Source organism: Vidua macroura, chromosome 24, assembly GCF_024509145.1.
Source record: "Vidua macroura isolate BioBank_ID:100142 chromosome 24, ASM2450914v1, whole genome shotgun sequence".
Lineage (NCBI taxonomy): Eukaryota > Metazoa > Chordata > Aves > Passeriformes > Viduidae > Vidua > Vidua macroura.
This window is the reverse complement of record NC_071594.1, coordinates 950,581-961,585: the sequence shown is the minus strand read 5'-3', so window position 1 is coordinate 961,585 and position 11,005 is coordinate 950,581. Positions and strand designations below refer to the sequence as shown.

At 46.3% G+C, this 11,005-nt stretch overlaps 1 protein-coding gene across 1 annotated transcript; it reads right to left on the bottom strand.

The window, feature by feature from the left end:
* Nucleotides 1-319: 319 nt before the first annotated feature.
* Nucleotides 320-10,280, bottom strand: LOC128818489 (histone H3-like centromeric protein A). Its single transcript, XM_053997888.1, is given in 6 exon segments — nucleotides 320-443; nucleotides 590-674; nucleotides 677-764; nucleotides 1,386-1,469; nucleotides 8,800-8,891; nucleotides 10,191-10,280. Coding segments are annotated over 6 exon segments (549 nt in total). The 5' UTR covers nucleotides 10,267-10,280.
* Nucleotides 10,281-11,005: the final 725 nt, after the last annotated feature.

The following is an 11,005-nucleotide window of genomic DNA, read 5'->3' as shown; positions in this document are numbered from 1 at the left end:
GAACCCCTTAGGCCCCAAGACCTTCCTGGCCCCCTTCCCAGGTGTCCATACACAAAATATTCTCAGAACTCTCCTCCCTGTGGGTTCTCCTCCCCTCCAGAGTTCCCCCCTGAGGTGCCTCACCTTCAAATCCCCTCCATCCTCCCCAGCAACAGCACCTAGGGGTCACAAACATTTATTAATTTATTGTAGTGCAGCAGAACTGGGACGGTCTCCAGTAAGGTGGTCCTGGGTAGGTTTCCTTGGGACTGGCATTCTGGTGAGGGGGATTCCAGGGGGATCATGGGTAGGGCTCCTCAGTATTCTGATGGGTGCTGAACTAAGGAAGGGGACCTCCACCCTGGGATGGGTCCCTGAAGGGGTTGCTGGGGATCCTGAGGTGGGAGTCCAATAGGGGGAAGTCATTGGGTGGGTCCACGTGGGGGGTCTTGGGGAAGTGGATCCTAAACCAGATTGGGCATGTCAGGATAGGGCCCCAGCTTGGGGACCCCATGAGGGGGTGTCTCAGCATGATGGTACCATAGGAGGTCCCAGTAAAATTAGGGGTGTGAGACTGTCAGGAGAGAGCCCCAGGGTGGGGTCCTGGTACAGGGGTCTGGGGGGGTTGAGTCTGTGCAGGGTGTCAGGGGGGTCGCCATTCAGATGCCCCCCCTCAGCTCCTCGCAGGCATCGGACAGCTGCAGATCCTTGGGGAACCGGGTGACTCAACGGGCGTGCAGTGAGCACAGGTACACGTCTTCCAGCATCCGCACTATGAAGGCCTCCTCTGCCTGTGTCCTAAAACCTGAGGGGGGGTCCCCAAAGCCCCCCAGCATGCCCCAACCTCCACAGCTCCCCCCCCGGGCAGAGACCCCCCCAAAACACACACCCGGGGGCAGGGTTCCTCCAAACCCACCCACGGGCGACTGGGGGGACTGAAACACCCCATGCCTGTAAATGTGTGAAGGGAGACCAACACGCAGTGACCCATCCCCAGTCCCCGACAGACCCTGGGACCACCCCCACCACCCAGAGGTCTCCCAGAGGCCCTCTCAACATCCATGGAACCGTGTCCAAGAACCCATAAACTGCCCCCCCCAGCCAGTGGAGACCCTCCTAGACTCCACCTCAGCTCCCATCACACACACCCAACAACCCTCTCAGCCTCATCCAAGCACCCAAAGAGACTTTCCTGAGCCTCCCCAGCCCCCTAGTGACACCCCCGGCACCCACAGACCCCCCTGCAGCATCCACAGAACCCCCAACCCCCATGTCCCTTCTCAGCACGCATGAGATCCCCCTCAGCCCCCTCCCCACCCCCCTAGTCCCCTGGATACCCCTAGAGGACCCATAGGACTCCTCCAGCCCCTCTCTGAACCCCCTCCACCACGCCTGGGCCCTCTGACCCCTCCCTCCTGCAGCGCCAGCAGGGCCATGCGCTGCCAGCTGTAATCCACCCCACGGGTGAAGAGCAGGCAGAGGTCCCGCACCTGCAGCAGAGGGGGTGCAGGGAGGGGGGCACATGGGGGCATTAGGGTTACAGGGAGTGCGGGGACATTAGGACAACATGGAGGGGATATGGGGGCATTGAGGACATCCTGGGCTGGGGCCACCACCATGGTGACACCCTGGAGACATGGAGACACTGCCCTGGGGACATCCCAGGGACCTGGGGACACCCTTGTTGTCACCCTGGAGACACTTTGGGGACACCCCAGGGACAGGAACACAGGGTACAGGAACACCTGAGGATACACTGGGGAGGGTGGATGTGGGAACACCATGATGGGGACACCCTGTGGAGACCCCAGGTGGGAGGCAGGGGGGAAGCACCACTCTAGGAATATCTTGGGAACACCCTCAACCATGGGAACATGGGGACATTCCCCTGGGGACACCCCGATTTGACAGGAGGGACAGTGCCAGCACGGTGGGAGGGGCACAGGGAACAACCAATCCATGAAGCCTCTGAAGGTGGCAGGACACAAGGATGTCTGGAACCAGAGAAGGACATCAAGAAGTTGAGAAAGCTGGGACCAATGGTTGCTATGGTAACAAAATACAAAGTAACCAAACTGAGACTTCTTTGGGCAGAAAGCCCAGAACTGTGGTTGGAAACCAAGAAGGCTTTCTCTCTGAGCAGGGTTGCTATGACAATAATCTGGCTAGCTCAGAACAAGATGTTGCAACAACTGACTGGAAAAAAATAAGGCAGAATCTTTTGAAAGAAAGTGATTTTAAGTTTTTAAATGAACAAATTTTAGCAATGCCAGTTTCTTATGGGAGGGATGATAGAAGGCCTAAGTATGAATCACTATCGCATTATGAGATCAAAGAGTTAAGGCTGGCCTTGAAAGAAAGTGGAATTTACTCTCCTTATTTTAATAATGTGTTAAAAAGTATTTTTAACTCTTATGAACTCACGCCAACTGATTGTTGCAATGTGGCGAGTCTGATTGTAACTAATTCACGATTTATGTTATGGGAACTCCAGTGGAAGAAATCTATTAAGGTTTTAAGGGAAGGATATGTGGGTGGTGCTTATGAAAGATTTACAGAAGCTGAGTTGTCTGGCGAGCTGCCATATGATAAACCAGAAACACAGGCTGTCTCTTTGCCTAGATCAGTGTTGAGAGATATTAAACAGGCTGCAAGAAAGGCTTTGGTTTCTGTTGAATCAATAGGTACTCCTCTTAAAGCATATTCAACCATAACACAAAGCAGATGAATCATATGGTGCATATTTAGATAGGTTAACACAGGCTATTGAAAGACAATGCCCTGATAATGCAGCTCATTCTTGTATTCTTCAAAACCTAGCATTTGTAAATGTGAATGATGATTGTAAAAGAATTACTTCTGCATTACCCAAGCAGCCTCCAACTGTTCCTCAGATGCTTTCAGTTTGCAGTAGAATTGTCATGCCACAGTATCTTGCTACAGTACAGGCTAATGTCCTTGGAGAGGAAATTGCTAAATCTCATGATTCACTGAGAGACAAATTGGGTGATAAATTGGGAAAAGCAATTGAGGAACAAACAAAACTTTTTGCAAAAAACTCTTGCTGCTGTTCAGTTGGACTCTGCTAAAGGGTCGTGCTTCAATTGCTAAAGGGTCATGCTTCAATCCAAAAGGCTGGACTGGAAATTTCTACATCAAAGATACAAGAAATCCCACCCTGGAAATATCTGGGATAGAATATGACAGAACAGACAATTTCACCATAGAAGATACAACTTTGAGTCAACATCAACACTTTGCAAGATTTGCAGCAACTTTTAGGGGAAATTAACTGGATTAGACCTATTTTGGAAATTACCAATGATGAACTTGCTCCACTTTTTGATCTACTGAGGGGAGACTGTGACATTAAATCTCCCAGGACCTTAACACCTGAAGCTCAACTCACCATAAAAAAGGTCACTGAAACTTTCTAAAGAAGACAAGCCCATCGTGCTCCAGAGAAATCTTTCTTTCTCACAGTTTTGGGACAGAAGCTGCAACTTTATGGCCTCATTTTTCAATGACATCCATCTGAGATAGATCCTTTGTTAATAATGGAATGGGTTTTTCTTCCCTACAAGTCTCCAAAGACGATTTCTACAACCCTGGAGATGACAGCACAAATTGTAATTAAGGCCAGGACAAGAATATTAGTCTTGGCAGGCAAAGATTTTGCAGTTATATATTTACCTTTGAAAAAAGATTATTTAGATTGGGCATTGCAAAATTCAGATGATTTGCAAAATGCAGTGTTAAATTTTTCAGGTGTTTGTTCTATTCATTATCCAGGTCACAAATTATTACAAGCAAAATTGAGTTTCAGAGAAAAGCCTTTGCTAAGTGAAGAGCCTTTGAGTGCTATAACGCTCTTCACTGATGGGTCAGGAAAAACACATAAATCTGTGATTGTATGGTTAAATCAAACAACAAAAAAATCAGATATTCAAATGGGAATCAGATATTCAAATGGCAGAAGGTTCTCCTCAGATAGTTGAACTGGCTGCTGTTAGAGCTTTTCAGTTATTTTCAGAGCCTTTCAACTTAATTACAGATTCTGCCTATGTTGCTAATGTAATTAAAAGAATAGAGGGATCAGTTTTAAAAGATGTTAGTAATGATGATTTATATCACTGGTTTTCATGTCTTCATAAAATTTTGCAACACAGAACTAACCTATATTTTGTTTCTCATATTAGGGCTCATTTGTCTACCAAGATTTTTGGCAGAAGGAAATGCAAGAGCAGATAAAAGGACCATGATTGTCTCAAACACATTGCCAAACATTTTTAAGCAAGCAAAATTGAGTCATGCCTTTTCTCATCAAAATGCACAAGCACTTGTGCGGACGTTTCGTATCTCTAAATCCCAAGCTAAAGCTATCATTAGCAGTTGCCCTGATTGTCAGCTTGTGCAACCCCCTGTTTCTACAGGAGCTGTTAATCCACGGGGTTTGCAAAGTCTGCAATTATGGCAAACAGACATCACTAAATACCCTTCTTTGGGAAATTTAAAAATATTCATGTTTTGGTAGATTCGTGTTCAGGTGCAGTTTTTGCCTCTGTCCACACAGGAGGAACAGGTAATCATGCCTGTCAACATTTTTTGCAAGCATTTGCTTCATTGGGTGTACCCCAGGAAGTGAAAACAGACAATGGCCCCACATATATATCTCAAAAGGTGGCAACATTCCTAATGGATTGGAGTGTTCATCACACCTTTTGTATTCCTCACTCCCCCACAGGTCAAGCAATTGTTGAAAGGACACATCACACATTAAAAGGACACATCACACATTTAGATCAACCGAAGGGGTGAGTAGAGGTGATACCACAGATGAGATTAAGTAAAGCTTTATATGTTTATAATTTTTTTAACAGTTCTTTTGCAGAACTTGATCCACCAATTTTTAGGCATTTTGCAAATAACACACAGGCAAAACTGAAAGAAAATCCTCTTGTTTTAATTAGAAGCTCTGAGACAGGACAATTTGAAGGTCCTTTCCGACTAATAACTTGGGGCAAAGGGTATACTTGTATTTCTACAGGTGCTGGAGGACCAAAGTGGGGTCCAGCAAAGAATGTCAAACCATATTGCACATCAGAACACGCTAACAAGCCCAAAAGTGAAGAAGCGAGCACGCAGATGTGAGCTGAACAGAGAGACTATGGGTCATGCCTGGTGTTCCTGTGTCACCTGTGGAATCGGTGAACTTCAATTTAATGTTAATGATAAATGTGTGAAGGGTTTATTTCGTAGAGCTCTTTTGGCAAAAATGTGAAAAAGAAGGATTTATTATTGTCACTGTATTCTAAAAAATTGACATTCTAAATTCTCAAAAAAATACAGTTTGAAAGTTGAGATATATGGAAAATTATTTTGCCAAAGTGTAGCTCAACGAAAAAGATATGGAGGAAAATCAGTTCACTTTGTGTTTTCTAGCTTAGCTTGCTTTTTGTAATGCAGATTTTCCTGTGCAACAACCAAAAACAAATGTCTGGGTCACATTAGCCAAGGCTGCAGGATCAGATACCATATGTATGTCTCACTCAAATCCAGAAAAAGCCTTCTTCTACTTGTCTAGTTGGTGTGCCACTGAAAAATTGGCTGATACCTCTATACTATGATCCTTTGACGAAAAAGCTACTTAATAGCAAGCCAGGTGAGATTGCTAATGGAAGCAATCCCACAAGGAATTGGAGTCTCGGGACCAGACAACTCCTCAAAGCAAATTCAGAACCCCAAGAATTGGAGATCCTTGGTTCCTTGACAATGGATTTCTGTGTCACATTTTCAGGAACCAATTGGCAAAAAAATAATTCTCCAAAGTACAATGTTACTCCCTCTTACCATGAATATAGAAATTCAAGTTTTTGGTGTAATTACTCATACAATGTGGATGGAAAATTTGGGGTTGACCAGTATCCATGGAAATTACCAAAAGGTTATTGTTTCATTTGTGGAGATAGAGCATGGCAAGGCATTCCATCATACCTTGAAGGCGGGCCATGTAGCATTGGCACGCTCACTGTGATAGCACCTAGTGCTAAAGCAGTTTCAGAAAGGACAAGAAGGGACAAAAGATCTATTCATATATACCCAGAAAATTGCAATAGTGATTTCAGTCCATGGAAAAAGGCACAAAGGATTTCAGCAAGCTTCTTTTTACCTGGAATTACTTCAGATGCAGCATTGAGACAGATAGGATTGGATGTTGGCTGAGGAAGCAAACTAATGCCACATCCAGTGCGCTCAGTGACATGCTGACTGGCATCAGCAGTGTCCAACAGGCCACACTCCAAAATCGGGCAGCAATTGATTTTCTTTTATTGGCACATGGACATGGTTGTGAGAAATTCAAGGGAATGTGTTGCATGAATTTGTCTGATCATTCTGAATCCATTCACAAAAGTATACAAAAGCTTAAAGACTTGACATCTGAGGTTAAAAACAAGGAAACATGGTTAGACAATTTGTTCAATGGGTGAGGCTTGTCTTCTTGGTTGAGGCAACTTTGCAAGTTAGGTGGAATTTTGTTGATAGTTGTGGTATTGATACTGATGATAATACCTTGTGTACTTCATTGTTGACGACAAATTACGGACAGACTCATCAAAGAAGTTTTTGTTGTCCAAGAGAAAAATGCAGAAAGGGGAATTGTAGAAAGTTCACAAAATCCCACAGAAGCAATTGAATTAGAGTCACTCACAAATTTAGCCTTTGAATTAAGACCTTGGAAAGGTTGAGATTTATCAAAACCTGTTGCAGATACTAAACCTTATTTTACACAGCATTGATAATGCTTTAACTTAAAGTGATAGAGCTTAAAGTAAAAAAAAAAAAAAAAAAGTGCCTTCTTATAGAAAGTTTATAACATTTTTTCCTAGGGTAAGAAATATATACAGTAGTGAAGCTATGTAATGCAAGGTAGTAAATAAGTGACAAGTCAAAGATGGTTTATTTTGGGTTGAAAAAGAGAGAGGGAATTGTAGGAATATAAAAAAGGTAAAAGACTTTAGAAAGTGCAAAAAGGCCCCAGAAAGTAGACATAAAGCTGAGAAAGGCTGGGAAATTTCAAAATTTTCTCATGGGAAGCTAGGAAGCTAAGAACCAAGTGAATAGATTTATATTTATCATAAGGAACAAGAAAGAACAAGAACTTATTGATAGTTCAAGATGTGAAAAGTCCTAGATAGATGCTTTGCAAAGATAGAAAAATTTTGATCTTAAATAATGAATTATTGTGTATTGTTTGAGGTTCATAGAAGTCCTTTTGTTAATATTAAACCCACATGGGTCCTTTTCTTATTGGTTAGAGTATAATGACTTCACACCTTTTCTTTTATGCTATTGGTTCAAAGAATATGTAGAAAAAGGCATTGTATAAGCTGCCATCTTGCCTCTGATCTGGATTTGCGTGGATGTTGTTATTTCTCTGTGTCTCTTGCTTTTTGCTTGTATGATACGGACAGATAATAAATCCTAAGTCTGCAACCAGTCAGGGTCCCATCCCGTTTGTGAGACATGGACTGATCCAGCAGGGGATATGCAAGGATGTTGGGAGAGGACAGGCCCACTATGTCATGAGGACAGGGAGAACAAGGACATGGGGAGCGCTGGAACAGGGTTGAGTGGGGGCCCTGAGGGAAGAGGGTGGTCCTGAGGAGTCCCAGGAGGTGATTTGGGGTGGTGGGGAGTAACTTGGTGGGTCTGTAGGGGGTTGGAGGGTCCCAACGGGTTTTTGGGAGGGGGCCCAAGGGGAGGTTGGAGGGTTCCAGGTTGGATTTCAGGGGGCCTAGGGTGGATTTGGGGTTGGATTTTAAGGCGTCCTGTGGATTGCTTGAAGGGTCTCAGTGGGTATTTGGGAGAGTCCTGTGGGGAGCTGAAGGGTCCCAGAGTGGATTTGAAGGCTCTGGAGGAGGCTGCAGGGTCCAAAAGGGTTGATCTGTGATGGGGTTTGCTTTGCTTGGAATGACCCCGAAATCATAAAAGTCCTTGTTCCCTAACCCGTGCAGCTGAAGAAGTCTGGAATGCGTGAGGTCGAGTTTTCAAGGTTGTTTATTTTTCCTTATCTATAACATTTTTTCTCTGACCTGCCGAGGTCTGTCTAGTAAAGAAGCCATAGCAGCTTGCCTCGAGCCTCGGGCAGCTCCCACATTATATACTCAAGACTACGTGTAGTATGTTTACAATTTTGTGCCAACACCCGTCACCTATGTCAGACAGTGTTTCTCTACCTTAAACCAATAGAAAAGTGTCACCATCACATCAAGACATGAAGGACAAGACGGCTAGGACATGCCCAGATTCCTCCATCTTGTACTCCTGAATCACATTCTAAAAACCCCAAAATTTTACTTTTCCACCCTGTATCAATTCACCTATTACACTACTCAAATCCTTTTGGCTTGTAATTCCTCATATAGAGTTGGCAGCCTCTCTTACGGGCTAAAATCAAAGCCACAAGTGTTTTTGACTTCTTGCCAAGGTCTCCCAGCCCCCTGCCAGGGTCTCAAGACAGCCAGGGCAGCCAGAGGGATGTCCTGGACTCCGACAGATCTGGAGTGTTCTGGGATGGATTTGGGGATCCCAGGAGAGGGGATCCAGAGTGGTTTGGAAGATACCAGACCATGTTGGAGGTTCTGGGGTGAAACTGGGGGGGAGGTCCTGGAGGGGTTTGGGGTCCCAAAGTAGATTTTATGGGTATCTGAGATGATCTGTGTGGTCCCAGGGGAGTTTGGGAGTTCCATGGAGGAAATCGGAGTGTCTGGGGATTTTAGGGCCTAGGAATGTTCATTTTGGGATGTGGGGGGTTCTCACCAGGCGGGCGAAGGGGCTGGGGTGCAGCAGCAGGTGGGTGCTGCTCTGGTACCTGTGGATCTCCTGCAATGCCCGCTGACCTGGGCGGTGCCCTGCAGGGGCATTGGATGGGGGTCTGTGGGGGGTTTAGGGGTTTTGTTTGGCCTGGGGGGCACAGCTGGGGGCTCTGAAGGAGCATGGCGGGTGTAGGAGATCTATAGGGCCTGGTGGAACACAGGGAGCTCTATGGGGGGCTATAGGGGGCCAGGGGACAGGGGGAAGCTGTGGGGGTTATAAGGGATCTGTAAGGTCTGGGGGGACATTGCAGGTGTGAGGGATCTATAAGGAGCTACAGTGATGGCCGATATAGGGAAGTTATAGGGGACAGGGAGTATGGGGGGTTATGAGGAACAGGGTGTAGGGGGCTGTAGCAATGTATCTGAACAACTTAGGCCTCAGTGTGCACGAGCCATGCCGCTTGTAACTGTTCTTATCAGAATTTTCTCAGGGCACTGTGGAATTCATCAAGGTTACTAAGACATAAACTGTGCTAAAATAAGAATGAAGAAGGTGAGAAACTGCATACCAGGATGACAAGCACTAGATAACAGAGTGTTGTAGATGCTGGCAAACCCAATGGGAAGGATGATGATGTCTAACTCCAGTTCAGAAGGTTGAATGATTTCTTTATTATAATTATGCTATAATACATTAATATACTATATAAAAGAGGATACTAGAAACTACATGCTACTTTCTCTACCATATCTAACTAACTCCCAACTCGTGACCCTGTTCTCCAGAGTCCAGACACAGGTGGATCTGATTGGCCATCATGCCCAAACAATCCACCATGATCCAACCAAGTGTTCACTCTAGTAAACAATTCTCCAAACACATTCCACAAGAGAAAAACAAGGAGCAGAAATATAAATTGTTTTCTCTTTCATTTCTCTCTGTGCACCTCAATGAAAAATCCTGAGAGAGAGAGAAATGTGCTTGCCACAACAGAGAACTATAGAACACCTGCACGGTAACAAATCATGGACGCTGAGAAATGGAGGCAGAGAATAAGGGAACAAGACAAAGGCACCAATCAAGAAGTGTGATCTTAGTCGTTTGTAGAATCTATAAAAGTGTGTGTAATGTAAAGAATAAACGGCTTCTGCTTGATCATACAGGTCAGTTGTTCAGGAGTCCTGGTTTACCCGCAATAGGGAGCTATAGGGGACAGGGAGTGTGGAGTAACTATAGGTGATGGAAGCATATAGGGGTATCTAGGGCACAGGCTGGGGGCGGAGGACAACAGTGGGGGAGTCCATAGGAGTGCTCTGGAGGGGGGCCTAAAAGGGGCTCGATGTGGGAGGTCCATAGAGGGTGTCAATAAAGAGAGTCCCCCACCCCTCACTCACTGCATGCCTGCAGCCGGGGCAAAGGGGGGGCTGGGGGACCATTGCACAGTCGGGGGGTGGGTTTGGGGCGGGGCATGGTGTGGCTGAGTCTACCGCAGGGTCAGGGCGAGTCCAGGTGTCCAGCAGGGCTGGAGGAGATCTGATGGCCGGGGAAGGGGGAGTCAAGGTGGACTTAGGTGTCCGGGCCCCCCTATGTCACTCACAGGTCCCTCCAAGCCTCCCCTCCCTCTCCTCACCAGTGACGTAATGCCCGGGATCCGCCGCGGGAACCTCCTGTGGCAGCCGCATTGTTCTAACCTCCTGCAGTGGCTGCGCTGTTCAAACTTCCCATTGCCGCCGCACTGTTCTAACCTCCTGCTGCCACCACACTGTTCAAAATTCCCACCGCAGCTGCGCTGTTCAAACCTACCGCTGCTGCCACGTTATTCAAACCTCCTGTAGCGGTCACGCTGTTCAAGCCTCCTGCGGCAGCCATGTTGTTCAAATCTCCCGCCACCGCGGTGCTGCTCGTGACGTCAATTCCCTCCGCGTGCCAATCGTGGTGCACGACTGCTCTGCGCTGCAAGACTCCGTGACTCATTGGTGCCGTAGTGGCCGAGGGCTCATTAGCATAAATCTGCATGACCCCACCCTGGGCACCCTGCACCTTGGTGCTCCCAGGGTAATCTCTGTTATCGTCCCAGTCTGATCCCAGTCACTCCTAGTGTGGTTCCTGTTGTTTTCGGTCATCTGCATGGTTCCAGTTACTCCCAGAATGATCTCAATATGATTCCAGTCCCCTGCAATATGATTCTAGTGCTTTCCAGTCACTCCCA